The 19,177-nt window shown below is 44.3% G+C and overlaps 1 protein-coding gene across 3 annotated transcripts in view; it reads left to right on the forward strand.

The window, feature by feature from the left end:
* The window catches only part of Marchf10 (membrane associated ring-CH-type finger 10), an 81,529-nt gene that overhangs the window by 27,922 nt on the left and 34,430 nt on the right, over positions 1–19,177 (forward strand). Inside the window, exons 3-4 of one of the 3 annotated variants that reach the window (XM_076870970.2) lie at positions 4,423–4,608; positions 17,344–17,488. In XM_076870970.2, the coding sequence (XP_076727085.2) occupies positions 4,423–4,608; positions 17,344–17,488 (331 nt within the window). Of the gene's footprint in view, positions 1–4,422; positions 4,609–12,834; positions 13,170–17,338; positions 17,489–19,177 lie in introns of those variants that run through there. The other 2 variants (XM_076870971.2, XM_076870972.1) reach the window with 2 other exon arrangements.

Here is a 19,177-nt window from a genome sequence, read left to right on the forward strand (position 1 = left end):
ATCAGTCATGCCCTGATCCACCCTGCATCATAAGATCCACTCAGCTCAGCCTTCCATCGCTGACATCCGGCAAAAGTGGGTTTCAAACATGTCAGTCAGCGCTCAGCCACACACCTGGGGAGGGTGGCAGCGGGCGTGCCAGCCCAGAACCAATTTCATGGGTCTTGGAAAGGAACCACCAAAGAGAGTTGGAAAATAACTTCAAATCTTTTCTGTCCCCGCCTCCTCCAGTCTACCCAGACTCTGATCAGCCATGTTCATCGTCACCTTACGCTTTCACACTCAATATTGCTACATCCCAGTTTTTAAAGCTCCTCACATTCCCAAGGAGATGCATTCCACTCCCCTGTCCTTGTTTCTCTACCTTCCAGGAGATCTCACTTGAACCATCATGGCGTATCCAAGTCCTCCCCTGCTGCCTGGTCCCTTAACCACACCTCTTCTTTCTCTGAACTTTTTTTTTTTTTTACGGGGGGCGGGGGGTGGGGGGGGGTGGCTAACCAGGGATTGAACCCAGGGGCACTTAACCATTGAACCACACCCAGCCCTTTTTAAAATATTTTATTTAGAGACAGATTCTCAATAAATTGCTTAGGGCCTTGCTAAGTTGCTGAGGCTGGCTTTGCACTAGTGATCCTCCTGCCTCGGCCTCCCAAGTCACTGTGCCCCATCATTATAGGTGTGCACCATCACCCCCAGCTTTCTCTGAACTTTTTTTTGGTTGCGGGATGGTACCGGGGGTTGAACTCAGGGACACTCGACCACTAAGTCACAGCCCCAGCCCTGTTTTGTATTTATTTAGACACAAGGTCTCACTGAGTTGCTTAGTGCCTCACTTTTGCTGAGGCTGTCTTTGAACTTGAAATCCTCCTGCCTCAGCCTCCCGAGCCACTGGGATTACAGATGTGTGCCATTGCACCTGGCTTTCTCTGAACTTTTTTTTAAAAATAACTTTATATTTATTTTTATGTAGTGCTGAGGATGGAACCCAGCGCCTCCCACGTACTAGGCAAGCACTCTACTGTGAACCACAACCTAGCATCCCCACTCTCTGAATTTTTGAGAGAGCCAAGCCCTGGGCAAAATAATGTATTTCCTTTATTATGTATGATGCCAGAAGGGAAAGTAAGGGATCTTTGGAAAGACTTAAATACAAAAATAACAATACTCCAGGGAAAAAAAAATGGATAGATTGAATCAATGAATTATTTTAGTTAGCATGGTTTTATGAATTGATAATTTGATAAAAAACAAGGTTTTATCAAATTATCAATATTAAACATATTCATGTATTAATAGGTTGGGTTTTTGTTGTAACTTGTCATTTGGTGGGGTTTGTTGTTGTTGTCGTTGTTTTAGGCTTTGACTCTGAATGATAGAGCGGTTTTCTTCCCCGCAAAGAAATAGCAATGTGCTGCTGCCTCCACCTTCATGTGACATTTCAACTCAGGAACATATGGAGAAGTGGTGAAAACTGTTATTTTCAAAATTATAAGAGGAAAATACAGGTTTTAAATATCAACTTTAAGTCAAAAAATTTAATTATTGCTTGTTTGATAATTTCTAAATATTATTAAATGTTTGCTTTTAGAGCTTTACTGTCTGAAAAAAATGCACCATATTTTCTTAAGACTGAAGGAATTTCAACTGGCTGTTTATGACTATAATAAATATATGGCATGGCCTGTAGAGAAAAACAAGAGTGCTGTGGAGGAACTGACCCACCTCTCTGTCCATCTCACTTTGGAAGAGGCGAACTCCAGTAGGATTTTTCACTGGAGTCTTTGGCTTTGGTTTCACCCGTGGGTGGTTAGTATTTAGTAATTAGCTTGTTAATTTTAAGGGTGGCTGGATGTGAATAACTAATTATGAAAGCCAACATTTACATGGCCCTTACTGTGTTATATTACATAGTGCTATATGTATATCTTATCTCAGTTAATCCTCATGAAACCACAAAAAGGTAGGTGGATATTATTGTTCACACATGAGAAAATCAGACTTGGAGGGAAAAAAAAAAAAAAAAAAAACCTAATCACACAATTATTATGTTCCAAAGGTGGGATTTGCTCCTAGGGAGCTGGGTGCCTGGGTTTTAAATACCATACTTTATTGCCGGAATGAGTTACTACAATTTCTCCCACCCAAGGATCATCCTCCCCAGATAGCACAATGGGTTTTCACCAAAGGATAGAGGGCCCAGGACAGGAGAGGACATGAGCGACGACAGAAGAAGCTGAAATGTCTTGCTTAAGATTGCTCAATGAGGCAGACCTCAAAACATCCATTAGCGTATTCCTAAGTATTACTGGTCTCGCTACTGTGACTCCTGTCTCCATCTGACCAAATCACACACTTCTGGTGGCAATTTCTGGACTCTTAAGAATGATTACCACCTGGAAGGTAAGGGTGGTTGGAACCAGGAAGGCGGAGGATGTGCACAGAAAACAGGTGCACATCCTCCCCTGACAGGTTTGGTTTGATTGGCCACGCTCTCTTTTACCTCTTTAGTGCTCCTGGAGGCTCCAGGTAATGAATGGGTGAAGGAAGAATAAACACAGACTTAACACACACCCAATAAAGAGGCTCTTTGCCAACCCCTCCCAATTCCCCACTGCCTGGGGGCAGGCCAAAAATCCGGGCCCTGGCTTGGGGTGATGGGGATGGATGGACTCACTTAAGCAGACACCTGTTCCTGATGCTCTAGTGCAGGAGTTGAAATTCTTAGCCTGGAGCCCTGCCTTTCTGCCCACTGGAAAGAAAAGGTTGAAGTGCAGGCCTCTGGGTGAGCAGACTGCCTGACCATCTAAAGTAAAGCAAGCTGTTCGGGTGGGAAATGTGTTGGAGAAATTCTGCCCCATATTCACTGCTGCTCTGCTTGGGACCCAAATCCAGGCACTGTGACTTCCATCACCCACTTACAATGACAGTCTTAGGCATCATAACTAAAATTTGCCCACACTTCCTTTTCTGAGAATAGAGAACTCATCTCATGCTCAGAAATGACCCTAATGTTTCATCTTAGACATGTCAGAATAGTTCTCAAGGATTTCTATTAAGTCCCACAATCAGAAGGGAAAAAGGCAAAAAAACCAATCCATTCATTATGTCTTGTTCTCTTCCTGTCCCTTTATCTGAGGTTGGTCTGAAAATATATGGAGTCACAATAATTATTTGTCTGAAGGCTGTATCTAAACACTAAATTTAAAAACATGATTTATTGTCTTGGAATATAATGATCTGTCTACCTGTGGATTTACAGAGACTTCCATATGGAAGACTGACAAGTAGAGGGCTTTTCAGAGTTTAGTTTGTCTTGCGTTGCACCCAATAATTCAAAGCTATTTGGAATATTTTCCTGAGTCAGGAGCCTGTGAAATGAAAATGCTGCGACTGTCCACGAGGACAATGAGCAAGATCAATACAAATTGCAGCAGCTGGGGAGGTGCCGGGGACATTCATTTAGCATCCTATGTCTGCAAAAGTCCACACTTACAGAGGGCTTTCCAGTACTGGACTAATGGGCAATGTAGGGGAACACCCTTAGAGTTGGGGGTGGTGTGAACCCTTGTGATTTTGTCTGGTGCACAGCGTCTGGCCCATCCAATGGTGCTAATACCAGGTCCTAAAGTCATAAGGCTGTACTTAAATCACCCTGGAATATCAGGTTTTTGATAGTCACTTATATTCTGTTCATCATTTCTTTGGTGTGGGTATAAATGTGGCAAAGTATAAAACCGTTGAACGCCTGGATAATTTTTATCGCATCTGCCAGGCTGTGTTGAGATATTCTGACACTGCAGGAATCACGATTTATCCACGCATAGATTTGTGCTGACTTCTTTATAGAAGACTGACAAGGAGGAGACTTTTTAAAGATTCATCTGTCTTAGGCTGCACCCAATAATGCAGAATATTGAAACCCAGGATTGATTTAATCAGTCTCCACCACACTATCGCGATTTCCTTTCCTCGTCAAGTATATGATTAACATAAGGAACATCTTCCCTCACCCACCCCCAAAGTAGTTCAAATAACAAACTGCAAGAAATTTTAAAAGCACTGTTTGTTTGTTTGTTTCTCTCCTTGTATAGTAGCTTTTAACATGAGCTACTTATTGGTCACTGAATTATTAAATGCATTCTTTTCAGGATGTGTTGCAAAACAGACTCGAATTCTTTCTTTTCATAATATTTTACAAAATAACCTCATTAATTTTGCCACTATTTCTAAGTTGATACTCCCATTCCATTAAAAAAAAAAGAAAAAAAAACTCACAAAAGGGCTCATTGAACACGGGAAGATGCTTCAACATCGTTGCTGGAGACGGGGGTCCCTACATTCACCTCATTTCTTTTTTCTTTACCTAGCAAAGGTGACCTACTTGGCCACTGATACTCAGACATCTTTCATTTTCAATAGAGTTCTGGTGAGGATGATTCTGTAGCTGAATCCAGAGCATCTAGCAAGATATGCGGGGTTAAGTGTGAATCCAAACTTCCAGCAATTGACCAAACATCAGTCAAGCAAAAACATAAGAGTACCATGACTCCAAGGAAACCTGAGAAATCATCAGAAACCACCAAATCCCCTTCAGGTGAGTGGCTGGTTTATTGAAATTCACAGCATCTAAAAATCCCTGCCTTCTCGATGACAACCATCAAATTAGTGGTGTTGGTTTAACCTGGTGTTTTCCAAGTGACTAATTCCAGTTTGGGGAGCTCAATGATCCTGTGCACATGGTAAATTCCGCAGTGACTATCAGGTCAAAGAGGCATGCAGAACCAACTGTCTCCTTGCCCTTTTCTCTAGCCAATTATCTGCTTGGTGTGGCAGTCCCCAGAATTGCTGCCTTTATACCCTTCTTGCGGGGATAAAGGCATTTGGTCCCAGGTATTAAGTTATGACTCAGGCCAGAGGAGCTTTCAAAAGCATCCAAATGGCATAATTTATAGCTGAAAGGGAAACTAATAAAGTCCTCCAGTCCTGTGTTTGTCCTCTCTGGGAGCAAAGGAACTTGATAAATCCTTCCTTTTTGTGCAATTTGGTAAATAATTCACTCTTTAGCTGTGATTCAAATCACGGACTGGTCTTTGCTCTAGGAGTGGGAGTGACTTAATAGTATCCAGAAAGGAGCTAAAATCAACGGGAAGATTAGAGTCCCTCAGGCTCATTCCCATCAAAGCCAACATCTATAGGACAAACTTGAACCCTCTGGGAACCAGCCATAAGTTGGGGTAACTAGGCAGAGAGTTCTGCCTTCTGGGAAGGAATCCAAACTAACTGCTGAAGAATTCGTAAATAACTGCAATTCATTAAAATCCGAATCACAGCTACTTCCTAATCCTAAATAGCTTCTGTCATGCAACTACCCGTCCAGTTAAATCTTAATGCATTTTTTAGAAAATGTCAGCTTTCACTCAGATTAACCACCCCCGTTTTATTGCTGTAATGAAGTAAAAACCAAATTGACATTTTTTTTTCTTTTTGTGGTGCTGGGGATCAAACCCAGAGCACGTACTCTACCACCTAGCTGTACCCCCAGCCCTCAACTCAACTTCTATAACAGTGTACTTTCAGGCAAAGCCACATCTCTTGCTCCTTATTTAATCAGGGAAAAGTAACGCCACAGTTAATTTCTCACTTTAAAGACTTGAGGCTCTGAATTCAACTGTCTTAAGGCCAAAATAAAGTAGAGGAGGTCATGCTGCAAATATTTCAAAAACAAGTTATAATTTATTGAATTGAGTATATCTTAATTGCAAAATTTTGAGTGTAAATTTAAATAATATGGACTCCACTCATTCAATTTGACTTTTTTGCCTTCTTGCTAAAAACTGGTAGCTGTTGCTTTGTCATCTTGGGAGTAAAAACATTAAAAGGAACTGCTGAGGCCCACTTGATGATTTAGTGTGTCTGATTAATACAGATGTTTTTCGGATTGAGCAAACTCCATATGGAACTTACAGCACTGACAAAAAGAGTGAATTAATTCACCTTCCATTCTATGAAAAATCAAATTTGAAGAATTACCAGACTGAAAAACATCAAGGTTTAAGCAAGAGAGCCAAATTGGCAAAAAAGACATCTTTTTCATCAAATGAGGAATGTCACTTATAGTAGAAGTATTTACAAACTGCCAGCTTCACTGTCATATCACGGCCTGAGCCTATATCCAAGACCCGGTAGTCATGCGCTGGACAGGAACCGGCTGTCTGTCTAGCACAGCCGTCCTAGAGATTGATGGCAGTGCCAAATCAGGTGTGCAGTGATCTGCATTGATCAAGAAGCTGCCTAAAAGCAAAGTGCTGGTGTGTTCCGGTCCACTCGTCCATTCCTTTAACTCGCGTGGACCCACCCTTGGAGTTCCCAGTTAGCTTAGTAAAATGAGAGCCTACAACCGTGGCAAGAATTTAAGCTGAGTCTGTTCAGGAAAAATTAAGCTGGGGGTGGTGACAATGCAGACAATTGAAGTGAATGCTCTGCTGTTGCAGAAAAAGAGGAGTTGTTTCCTGAATTATCTGGACATTGAGCTGATCCACTAGTTGAATGCAGTTGCCTGCTTTTCTTCATTTCCATAGAAAAATATTTTCTTAAAGCACTTCGGGAATCACCCCAGTTTGGCAGTGCAAGGCCAAACCTTCTTTCCAGTTCAGACCTGAAGCATCAAACACAGTGAAATCCCTTTGTGACATCTACTTAACAGGCCAGCTGTCCTTTCATACTGTGTGAGGCTAGATTCTTCCCAAATCAGAAGAGTGTAGCTGGGGAGTGTGGCTTGCCTTACCATGAACCTGTGATGATAATCCTTGCCCTCTAGAACCCCTGAAATCACTACTAGCAACTCAGGCCCATTGAGCGTCCTCCACAAACAGATTCATAACCAAGAAGGCACCAGATTCTTACTGTTCTTCACACTCTGTTCATTGGAGGTCACACGTTTAAGTTGAGTTTATAGGTTCCCTGGAACTGTTTCTGGATAAGTTGACCTGTGATGCTCCTTGTTATCTCCCTCTGTGAGGCAGGGTGAGTGGTTGATGGGCAAGTACTTTGGAATTAAAAAGCTTATTAATTAATTAATTAAAATGCTGGATGGGTGGTGGTGCATACTTGTAAGCCCATTGACTCTAGAGCTGAGAAAGGAGGATTGCAAGTCTGAGGTCAACCTCAGAAACTTAGCAAGACCTATCTCAAAATAAAAAAATTGGGGGCAGAATTAAAGTCAGCATACTGTATACATGCATATCCATGTTTATAGCAGCAAAATTCACAATAGCCAAACTATGGAACCAGCCTACATGTCCATCAATAAATGAATGGATAAATAAAATGTGGTATATATACACATTGAAGTTTTATTCAGCCATAAAGAAAAATGAAAACTATGTCATATGCAGGAAAATGGATGGAACTTGAGAACATTAAGTTAAGTGAAATGAGCCAAACTCAGAAAGTCAAAGGTCCTGTGTTTTCTCTCAGATCTGGGGGCTAGAAAGGAAAAAGAAAGGAGCAGATCTCATGCAAAGTGAAGGGAGATCAGTGGAGTAGAGGAAAGGGACCAGGGGGAGGCAGAAGGGGAAGGAAAGTGTTAATACTGGGGAACGATATTGGCCAAATTAGATTATTTTATTGTGTGCACATACAAATATGTAACAACAAATCTTACTATTACATACAACTATAATGTACTAGTAAAAACATGGAAAAAAACAAAAAAATCATATGTGTATGTATTCAAAAAATTTAAAAGAACGTGGAGTTCAATCCTCAGTATTATTTTTTTTTTTAAAAAAATACTTGGATAGCTTCTGGTCCCCATGTCATATTTGCTGTGTACCTTTTGGCAAGTAATTTCTCAGTGCCTCAGTTTCATCATCTGTGAAATGGAGAAGGGATAAAAAGAGAATCCCATCTGCTGGGATTGCCAGGAAGAGTCACTTATAAACACACTTAGCCATTAGAATAGCACACAACACTGTAACCACTACATAAATTATAGCATTATGATACCTCACATGTGAAAGCAGCACTTGGTACAGAAAAACAATATTTTCCTTGTCTAAAGCTTATCCCCAACCCCACCCCTATTTTTTTCTCTTCACAAAAATCAGAGGTGTATTTTTTTAAAAATCTCTGACATAAATGCAGGTACACATACTTTGACTACACTTTTTGAGTTTCCAAAGCAAAACACAAAATGGAAAAAGACCAATAATCAGGAGTTATTCACCAAGCCAAAGATATGCTTTGTCTCCAAAGAGGACATGGAAAATTCAGGCAGTGTGTCAAGACCCACTTGGGTCTGATGTGTAGCTGACGCAGGATCCTTCACAACCACAGTGAACACTGGTGTGGGTGAGAAATACGCCTCGCAGAGTTGCATGTATTTCAGGCTTCTATGTGGGCTGGTGAGCTGCAGAGCAAGTCAGCAGGCTCAGCAAATGCAGGGGTACAGGGATGATCAGGGGGCTATGGTGGTCTCCAACTCCCGCCTGCTCTGAAGGCCTTTGCCAGCCCCAGCCTGGGTTGGAAAGGGGCCTCCTCTCCCTTCCAGGACATGAAGAGGCATCCAAAGGCCGTTGTGCTGTGGGGTTCTGGCTCTTGGAGTCCCGCAGTGCTCTTGACCTCAGGGCCAGGCACATGCGAAGCCGGTGTGCCCTCTCCTGCTCTCTGCTCTCACCTGGAGCCTGGGCAGAAACCCCCAGTTATGTTTCAGGAAAACGGATCTGGATGGAGTCCTGGGAGGCTGCTTCCAAAATCTTGCCCTTTAAAACAAAGCCAAGTGTTCTGAAATCATCATCCTCACTGATTATTGAGTTCAGTGTCAGTCATTAACCAGATTCAGATTTGCAGGCAGAGTGAGAGACCTATTCTGCCTCACTGTAGCTTATCTTGAAGACATGTTCTTGTAAAACTAAGCGAGAGTGGTGAATTCGGGTTTTAAAAGATAGAAATCTAAAATAACTGCAGTCTCTTTTGGATTGGGAAATATTTAAAGAGCAGCCTGGGAGAGGAATTTGAGGGCAAATCCTGAAATCTTCATAATTTGCCTTGCAAATAAATTCTATTGAAGATTTTCTCTGAAAGGCCAAGATGAATGGGTTTCCCAGCAAGTCGAACTGATGTCCAGCAACGGTCCAAGCTATCTGCCCAAGTCAGAAACAACAAAACGATATAAACGAGAGAACAGAGAATCATTTTTTTTTACAGAAATTCATAATTCTCAATCCCTTTTTACAAATGCTTCTGAGACAGAGGGGCTGGGAGGTATCACAGAGCCCAGAATGTGAAATCTTGGCTCAGAATCCTGGCTCTACCACTTTATAGTCTTATAAATGTGAGCTGGCAACTTCCCAACTCAGTCTCCTCATCAGTAAAATGGAGTTACAGTATTGCTACTTCACCAGGCAGATAGAAGATTAAGACCCTGGGTATCAGCCTTTGGTAAAGGTAGACCCCCCTCCACCCTAGTCCTTCCACTGCTTCCAAAGCCTGCTCCCAACACCACCTGCTATGCTTGGGCAAAGTAGTTTGAGATGTGAGAGTGTTATAACTTAGTGATAAAAAACCTTAAAGTATTTGATCACTGAACAAGGCATGCATTTACTCAGTACCTATGGGGGAGTTAACAGGTCTACTCAGCGGCTCCCCACCTCCAGTTCCCCATCCCAGAGTGCATGATACCAGGGCAGATTGGATTTTCCACTCATCACTCGTTCACTTGGTCCTTCATTCACTGCTGGGCTCTGGGGATAAAACACACAGGCCCACCAGCCCTCCAGGGCCCCCCAGCCTAGTGGGCGGCCAGGACACCAACAGGGCAAACAGTGCACTGCTTGCCCTGACCAAGGTAAGTCCTGAGAACCTGTGGGAAGGAGTGAACAAGGTGAGACTCCTGAAGGATGAGATTTAACCAGGCGAGGAGAGCAAGGAAGTTGGGCCCAGCAGGAGGGGCTGAGTTTTCAAAGGCCTAGAGGAGAAAGACGGGTAGACAGACGTCAAGGAGCTACAAATAGTCTAGGGTCTTGGGTCTCCACACAACCCCAGACTAGTAACAGAAGCATCACCTGAGAGCTTGTTAGAAATGCAAACCAGAAGCCAGGCACAGTGGCGCACTTCTGCAATCCCAGTGATTTGGGAGGCTGAAATGGGAGGATCACAAGTTCAAGACCAGCCTCAGCAACTTAGTGAGGCCCTGGGCAACTTAGTGAGGCCCTGTCTCAAAATAAAAAATAAAAAGGGCTTGTGAGGTGGCTCAGTGGTAAAGTACCCCTGGGTTAAATGCCTGGTACCAATAAATGAATAAATAAACAAATAAAACACAACCTGAGACCCCAACCAGACTTACTGACTAGGAATCTGCACCTAACAAGATCTCAGGGATATTCACAAGCACCTGTGAGTTTGTAAAGCTCTGGTATAGAGTCAGGCTGCAAATTAGGAAGTGTAGAATATAAAGTTGAGGCTCTATAGGACCAGGTCCCCAAGGTCCTTGAATGTCATGCTGAAGGCAATGGAGCATTGGTTAACAAAGGGACTGTGCAGGGAAGTGATACAGTCACACTGGATTTTTTTTTTTTTTTTTTCTTGTAGTGCTGGGCATTGAACCCAGGGCCTTGTGCCTGCGAGGCAAGCACTCTACCAACAGAGCTATATCCCCAGCTCCCAGATCAGATTTTTCATGTTGATTCTGGCCATAGCAAGGAGCAGGGACGAGTTGGGAAGGTGAGGGCAGCCAGACCCAGACTGCAAGAGACCAGACCCGGGGAGAAATGAGAGCAGAGAGAATAGAGAAGAGGGCATGGGCTTGAGGGATGGTTAAGAAGCCTAGAAGAACCTGGTGACTTGGAAGTTGGAATCAGGAAAAAAAGGAGGAATCAAAGAGAACTCAGGGATCTGGCCCAGAAAAGTAAGCCAGTGGAGGCTGCCTTTGCCAAGGCTGAGGAAGCAAGAAGAGGGTGGGCCCCCTTCTGTGGTGTTGTCTTTGAGAAGCAAGAAGGATAGAGGGTAGAAATGCCGGGTGCCCCGTCTGCTGTTCATCAGGGCACTCCTGCCACTTGCAGGAATCCAAGGGCCTCAGCGAGTCAGAGGGGGTTGAAATGGCAAGAGTGCCTCCCTTGTGAGAGTGGGTGGAGCCAGAAGACAGGTGACAGAGGAGCTTTGGGAGGAAAGAACAGTTAAAGGAAGAATAGAGGAAGACAACCGCCGAGAGAGAAAAATGACTGAGAAGTAAACCACTCTGAAAGATAGTTAGGAAGGAAAAGTAGATTATATCTGCTTGAATTTATGGCAGAGAAACTCCTGAGTTCCCTCCATTGGACTGAGACCCTCCACTTCATGTAAAATAGTTTTCAACTGGATGGCTACAATGATTTCAGCCATTCATTTTAGAATCAAAACTGATTTTAACTGCAGCATTTCCCAAACTTCTCTAACTGAATAAGAATCACCAAGGAGGTGCTTCACTGAAACACAAATTCCTGTTTCCATCCCTGAGCCAGAGTTTCTGTGTTAGTCAGCTTCAGGACACTCTAACAAAATACCTGAAATAATTAACTTATAAGGAGAAAAGGGTTATTTTCGTTCATAGTTTGTAGGTTCCAGTGCAAGATTGGGGTAGACACATTCGCTTTGGGCCTGTGGTGAAGCGAGAAAGCTCACTTCATGGCCAGAAAGTGAAAGAGAGAAAGAGGAAGGTGACCAGGGACCCACAACCCCCTTTGCGGGCACATCCTCAAAGACCTATCAACACCAACCTGGGGATCAAACCTCTAACACATGGATCTTTGGAGGGCACTGATCCTAGCCATAGCAGCAACCGAATCTCCCATGCAGGACTCTGCAAAACTGTTTTGAAGGAGCCCTACAAAGATGCTCATTCCAGAGGTTTGGGCAGCCATCTCAGAGCCTTGCTTCTTAAACTTTAATGTTCATGGGAAACACCTTGGTAAAATGCAGGTTCTGACTCAGTTGGTTTTGGGGGGAGCTAAGATTCTGCATTTCTAAGAAGCTCCCAGGTGACGTTCATGGCTGCTCGTCTAAGCACCAGCCTAGGAGAAGCGAGGCCAGAGAAAACACCCGCCTCATTTTGCAGATGAGGAAACAGGTTCTGAGAAGGTAAGCGGGTGGACTCAAGGTGACCGAGCTGGCTAGGGGCAGGCATGAGGGAGTTGCTCTGAATCATGACTCCATCAGGAGCCCGCGTTCTGCCTCCAGAGAAGTTGGCAGTTAGAGCGGGAGGTTAGTGTTGAAGTCATTGATTTCACTTGGACACCTCTCTGGTCCACCTGCCTGTCCCTCCTCGATTCCTCCCCCTCCCGTGATCCCACCAGGGTCTCTCGGCTGCTTTCTCTTTCCCCAAGCTTCCCCTCTGGAGCAGAAAGGCCAGATCAGGGCATGACCACAACCTCCTGCCGGGGCAGCTGGAGCCCGGGGGCGAGTGCCTGACGGCAGTGAGGCCCTGCAGGCCACCGTCTGCTGCCGCCAGAACAGCTTGTTAGACTGGCTGTGGGGGACGAGGGAGGACCTTCCACGTGGCTGCCTCAGGAACTTGCTGGGGGAATAACTTCCCTACATCTGCCAGGTCTGCCCAAGACTATTGGCCTGAAAGGGGTGTGAAGGTGATGCCACTTCCCTTGGTTAACTCCTGGGTGACTCAGATCTAGGCGAGGAGGCTCCTGGGCAGGAGCCAGGCCTGCTGTGCCTGCGACACCTGGAGGCCCCACTCCCACCCCCGAAGAACCATTTTTGAGTTTTGATTCATTCTCAGACTTTTTTAATGTCCTTTCCCACCGGCGAGTGCTGCTTCCTGATTGCTCTTTTTCTTTTATGCAGGTGACAGCAGCGAGCACCCCCTGTTCTGTGTTGAATATTCCCCTTACTGCTCCGTCTTTGCTTTCTCTCCCAACATGCAGCCCAATACCAATTACTGCTGCCTCCTCCTGCCACTAGTGCCACCAGCCTCCCCAACAGCCCAGTGCTCTTCCTCTTCCACTCCTCCGGCTCTCCCTCCCACCTACTCGACTTACACTCCCACCACCTCAAGCCCCACACCTGGGTCTCCCTCATCCCTCTGCTACTTCCCTGTCTCCTGCCCAACTCCATCCGAGACACCTGTGCTGTGCGTGTCGGGCCCCAGAAGGCCCAGTAAGATTTACCTCATATGGTAAGTCGCCCCTGGCAAGGCACGCAGCCCAGAGGAGTCAGGGAGAGGGGAACATCAGGCTTCCAGAAGGCAGATGACAGGAGAGGGGCCAGAACAATGCCATGAACAATACCAGGAGGTGTGGTATGCAGGGCAGCAGGAAGACTGGACAGCGCCACCACTTGCTTTGGGCTCAGCTTCCCCTAGCGCTAAAGAAGTAAACGATCAATAAAATCCCATCATCTCTCAAGACTCTCTTGATTTCTTAACTCCTGTGTCTGGCCCTCTCTGGAACGTCACCGCCAGAAACCCAGCAGGTTCTTCTGTGTCTGCTCAAACCCTTGGTCATATGAATAAGCAGTCACCAAGGCTGCCCTGAAAGGGTGGCTGGCACCAGGCGAGTCCTTGTGAAAACATACGCTGGAATTGAAAGCCCATCCGGACCGTGCTGAGGAGGGACAGATGAAAGGGCTCAGTCAGTGTTGACATTCCCTTTCCTGCCTACTTATTAGGCATTGCATTTCCTAAAATCCAAAAAAAAAAAAAAAAATCCCACCTCCTGCGTTCCAAAATAAAACATAGTTATGGTACATAATGAAGCCTTAATTAAGATCTCCTCTGGGTGTGTGAGACAACATACATTTCCAGCAGACTCAAATAAGCAAATGGATGTGACCTATTATTTGTGGCCATATAGAAAGCTGCCTATTACACCAGGCAACATTGGCTCTTATAATTAAGCTGTAATTCTTCTCATGATCCAAAGAGAGCAATCACCTTTTCAAAGCAGGATCTCCTACGTGGAATCCCAGCAGCACCTAGGCACCAGGGACGCCAGTCAAGGTAGCACTGGGCAAGGATAAAGGTGCAGGAACTGTATTTTCCTCTTTCTCTCTTCAATTTTGTCAAGAACTGTCTGTGTAAGGCCAGTGGTGTGAGGGAACTGAACCATTATCAGGTGCATGGAATGAGCATAGACAGTTGGATGGCTTGGTTCTCAGTCCAGTTAAGATCTATTGCATATCAATTCCAGTTTCCCAGCTTATCAAGAGAACTGGAGCATATACCCCTTATCAAAACAGCTGTTTGGTTTTCTTTGCTATCAGAGGCATCCCTTTGCTCAGATACTGAAAGAGGGTATGGGCTACATGTTGTCTGAAGAAAAACGCAGTCTTCTCCAAATTCACTGACATGCAGAATATTGGGTTACCAGGAGATGAACCTTCTGAACATAACTCCTTCCTGTTTTTCTAAGGCAGAGGGCTTGTCCTGCTACCTGAAGAGGAATTTTATAGTTCACCTCTTAGGGCACGTATGGACTTAGATTTCCTACAGACTAGCATAGGCACCATTCCATGATCAGTTCTGAAATTTGGTTCACTAAATTCATGTGGGTAAGGTGATTAGGAACTTGGTGGGCTTGCTGAATGTCTGAAACTCTTAAATCCACGTATGCAAAATAAGATTCTGTCAAGGTCACTCATTTGTGACTGTGATTGTAGATGGAGAAGAAAAAATGTTTTGCAAGAGCTTGCTTTCCATGGACGTAAAGGGTACCTCAGATAAGAAGTGAGCAGTGCAGCCAAATTAAATCATAACCTTTAAGGTCATGACCAAAATGTCTTACTCATCTTTGTGAATCCTCAATCATTGCATAGCAAAGGCACACAGGTATTTGTTGAACAAATTATAATAAAAAAATTGCTATTTGCCTTTTGGATTTTAGAAAAGAAGGCTTGGGAGAGAGAATCAATAAGAATGACACAGGATTGCAGGCTGCTGAATAAGTTATTCTCAACCTGCAAAGCCTGCATGACAATAAGTTTCTGGTCAAATTCACTTCTCTCATGGGAATGACTTCAGATTTTCCTCGGTTTGAAGTATTAGTATTCATTAAGGTAGAAGGAGCAGTTACTGGTTTAACAGCTAATAGGCTCCAGACACAAAGTTAGGTCATGTATGTATATTATTGCTAAATTTTACAGTAATTTAAGATAGGAATATTCCCATTTTGCAGTTGCAGAAACTGAGGTTCAAACTGCCAAAGGTCAGGGGATCCTAATGCTACTCCACTGCCAGACCTAGTAAAATAATCTCTGGGTGTCCAGCTTTATTAGTTCAGTTTGCTGGAGCTCAATGACAGAAGACACGTAATCATTTTGGAAATTAAGAGATCTGATTATTTTAAAGAAAGTTTTTTGAGCACCAACAACAAAATAATCTTTTCTCTTAAGCCTTCTTGGGTGTTTTGCACATCAAAAAAAAAAAAAAATGATTCTAGTTTTGAAGTTCCCTGTAGCTGGGATTGAATATATCTTCTGGAGCCCTGCGAATACTAAGCCATTGTTATTAGTCTTGTGTAACAGTGTGAAGCGACCTACAGACTGGCTATGAGAGAGTATCTGTCCTCTAGGAGTTTATAGTTTACTTGGAGAGAAAAAAAAAAAGCAATTTTTGAATATTTAAGTGCTAAAGGCCTTCAAAGGCTGAAAGCAAGGCCTTTGAAAAAGGCAAAATAAAGCAGATTCAGTGGACAAAAAAAAAAAAACAGACCTTGAAGGACCTGCTTGCTGGTGCAGACTGGGGAAAAAGACTTCCTGAAAGTGTGTGGATGGAGTCGGAGTGAGAGGGTCAATCTGCCAGCAGTTGAAGGGTCTGCTGCCTGGAAGTAGGTGTGGCGGAGGAAATTTGAATATTCTGCTGGGAATCAAAGTGAAATCCTTCTAACTAGGACTTGGCCTGAGCTGGAGCCTATCCCTTCCCTGGTTGCTCTGTTTCTTCCTCATCGAGAATCCCACAGCTTCCTCCTCTGTCAGTCAGGTGAGGGAAGAGAAGCTGAGGAATGAGGCCTGTCTGGATTCAAGCATTGCAACTTTGGGTGCTGAGAAAATGCTTTCCTCCTCCAGACCCCCTTTGTCCCCCTCCACAAAGAGCCCTGTCCCTTCCTCTCACCCTCCTTCTCTCACTCCCTCCAAAGAATATATTCTCATTTTCCAGAGAACTTCCACTCTCTCTCCTCCTTTATAGCCAAGCCACAACTTCTCTAGGCCCTACCAACTTGCTTTATGCTGACTCAACACCACCAGAACCGCCCCCGCTCTAGTAAGTTCCCTGTGGTGCACGGGCCCCTTGCCTGCCCTCCTGTTAGAGGGAAGCGGACCTAGTCGCCTTATTAAACTGGCCTTCACAGTCTGCCAAAGAGAAGTTTCCTCCCTTCCCTGAGTCTGGATAGAAACTTCACACAACCACAGCCTCCACACTGAAACACGAATCCAGTGGTCCCCACGTGCCAGGAAGGGCTGTGCTCTCACATGCCAGCAGGTCCTGTCCCAGCTCTACCCTGTTGCCTCCTGGCTGCATCTACTTGTGAAACTTCTAAACTGTCTAAAAGGGGATGAGCCAGGCAAATTCTCCTGGGGGAGTAAGTGCAGATATTCACAATTTAACTGCCTTGTGAGCCCAAGAACTTGTAGAGGAGCCTGGAAAATGCTGTGACTTTCCCTCATATTCACGTGCACTGATGCTTAATACACGTGAAGAAGAAACTTGACATTATTCATACCAAGTAGCAACCTAATTCCAAATATGAATTTTTAACAAGTGCTCATTGGGAATGCAGTCCACGGTAGCACTCTAGCTACTGCCTCCTGCACCCGCACAATGGTGGGTAGGACATGGGCAAGGAAAAGTGGATGGTCCCTGAAGGTTGGAATCTTCCTGTAAGGTAATGTTTGCCACAAAACAACCCAAGGACATTAATATGCAAGTACAAAATATGTGATTCAAATTTGGGTGAGCCCTTGGGGAGCAAGGGACCTTGAGTGTCCCAGGGGCCTTCTGGACAGTATCGCTGACAGGCCCATCCAAACATGAATTGGAAACTAGAAACTTCTTAGTGAAAGGAAAGACCCCTGTGCATCGCAGGTGTCATGGGTGCTCATTAATGGTGACCATAGTCTTGCAAAGTAGGTATTATTTCCATGTAACAGGAGGAGGCTTGGAGAGGTGGAGAAATTCACCCAAGCTCATGTGACTACAAGGGAATGGAACAAGGTTTCCCCAGAGCTACTCTGATCTCTTGAGTTCCTATGACCGCCCCCCAGACACCCCATTGTTGGGCCCTTTGAGCATTCTTTATATGGATGTTTCCCTGTAAAAAATTAATTATTGAAAAGATTTTGCACCTTTCAGCAGCACAGGCACCAAAGATTTTATCAAGGAAGAGGAGGCCAAACCTGGGGAGATTGACAGTCAGCCCAGAGATGCACAGCCCAAGAGCATCTGGGGACAGAAGCAGACAGAAATCACAGCTGCCTGCAAAGGCACAGACCCTCTGGGGAGCAGGTAAGGACAGTGGCTGCCGTACCTTGGTCCTCAGGGAAGAGGACCGACTTGTGCCGTCACCTGGTGAATTCTTCCTGGTTTGTAGATGCTTATGCTTTTATGTGATGGATAATACCCTAAAATGAAACACTTAAAAGGTTTTAAAAGCAAACCATTTGATCTTGATTTTTTTCCTCCTCCAATAGATGTTGGTGGGAAAAGCAGTGAAGGAGTTATCTTTTATTTTCTCTCCCATAACTCCATGAGCATGACAAGATGTGTTTTTAAGAGGACAGGAGCTGGGGGAAGATGGAAAAGCAGGACAATGGATATCCGTGATAGCAGACTGTTTATCTCTGAGAGAGATGGCCTTTCTGATCCAGGGCAGTCATAGCAGCAAGATCTCAGTGTGTAAGAAATATCAAAATGAATTTATGCTTTATTTCAAACACTGGCTTGGTGGAACGCTCCTCTTTCTAAATTTGAGTCCTGAGCATGCACCCAAAGGCTCATGCCATCTACTCTGCTAACCCTGTCACAGTCCCCTGCAGTGACAGGAAGGAGGGGAGAACAGCACCTAAGGAGCTCACTTAGGACTCAAGAGAAGCAATATGTCATGACCAAAATTTGCTCTCAGAGAAACCACTGAGTATCACACTTTACTAAATGAACGTGGTAGCCTTTGTATTTAAATGGGATATATATATGGAGTATTTAGATGGCTTGGAATGAGATGCCATTAAAGTACACATGAACCAGTAGCAATGAGATGTCCCCAGTTACAGAATGTCTTTTGGCAGAAAGGGCATAAGCTTTAGGGCAGACCCCAGTTCTAGGGTTCTAATTCCCCTTCTCCGGGCAGTGGGGTCCTTTATGGTCATGTAGCCACACTGGGATAGAGTTCCCTTATCTTAAAACAAGGATAATGAAAATCTACCTTGCTCTATTGTTAAAGTGGCTTAGTGAAGCAATACACAGACCAGCACCAGCACATATTGGGTCCACACAGAAGGCCTGAACCATTGTTAGTTTCTGTCCTGCCACCTCCCCAGGGGCTCTCTGTGAACTCTGATATTAAATGAAAGCTGACATTCTCTGCACATGAAATATTCCTGGACCCATGGGGCTTATTCAACCCTCCATCTGCACCTAGGGGACAAGTTTTATTTTCCCTTGACTCCCTGAGTTGTTATCCCAGGGCTCCTTCTGTTTCCCCAATTAGAGTCTCTCTTTAGTTTCTTTCCTCACGTTCTAATTTGGCTTGAATAAATTGGAGTAGAGTCAGATATTTGAACAGTGAGAGATTTGAAGCAAATGTAACCAAGATAATATACAGAAAAAAATCAATAAAACACACATGTGAGCACACACACACACAAAATACCTAAGAGAAAAATGGAGAAGAAGGGTAACAATTTTGCAGAGACATATAGGCGAACACTTAAAACAGAAGTTCAGCCTTAATAGGTAATAAATGTAAATTCACAAGTGAGCTAAACGTGGCTTGCCAACTTGGCTAAGGATTTTAAAATAATATTTAATAGTGGTCGTAAAACTAAGAGCTAATACTTCCTGGCACTGTTGTGTCAAATGCTATCGACAAGGATTGCTGGGGACCCGGTTATGAGAGCGATGTTCTTGTGCCTCCCCCAGAGGGTAATTTGGTGCAAACTGGAAAGAAATTTGGCAACATGTGTCAAAACCTTCTAG

This window comes from Callospermophilus lateralis, chromosome 11, assembly GCF_048772815.1.
Source record: "Callospermophilus lateralis isolate mCalLat2 chromosome 11, mCalLat2.hap1, whole genome shotgun sequence".
NCBI lineage: Eukaryota > Metazoa > Chordata > Mammalia > Rodentia > Sciuridae > Callospermophilus > Callospermophilus lateralis.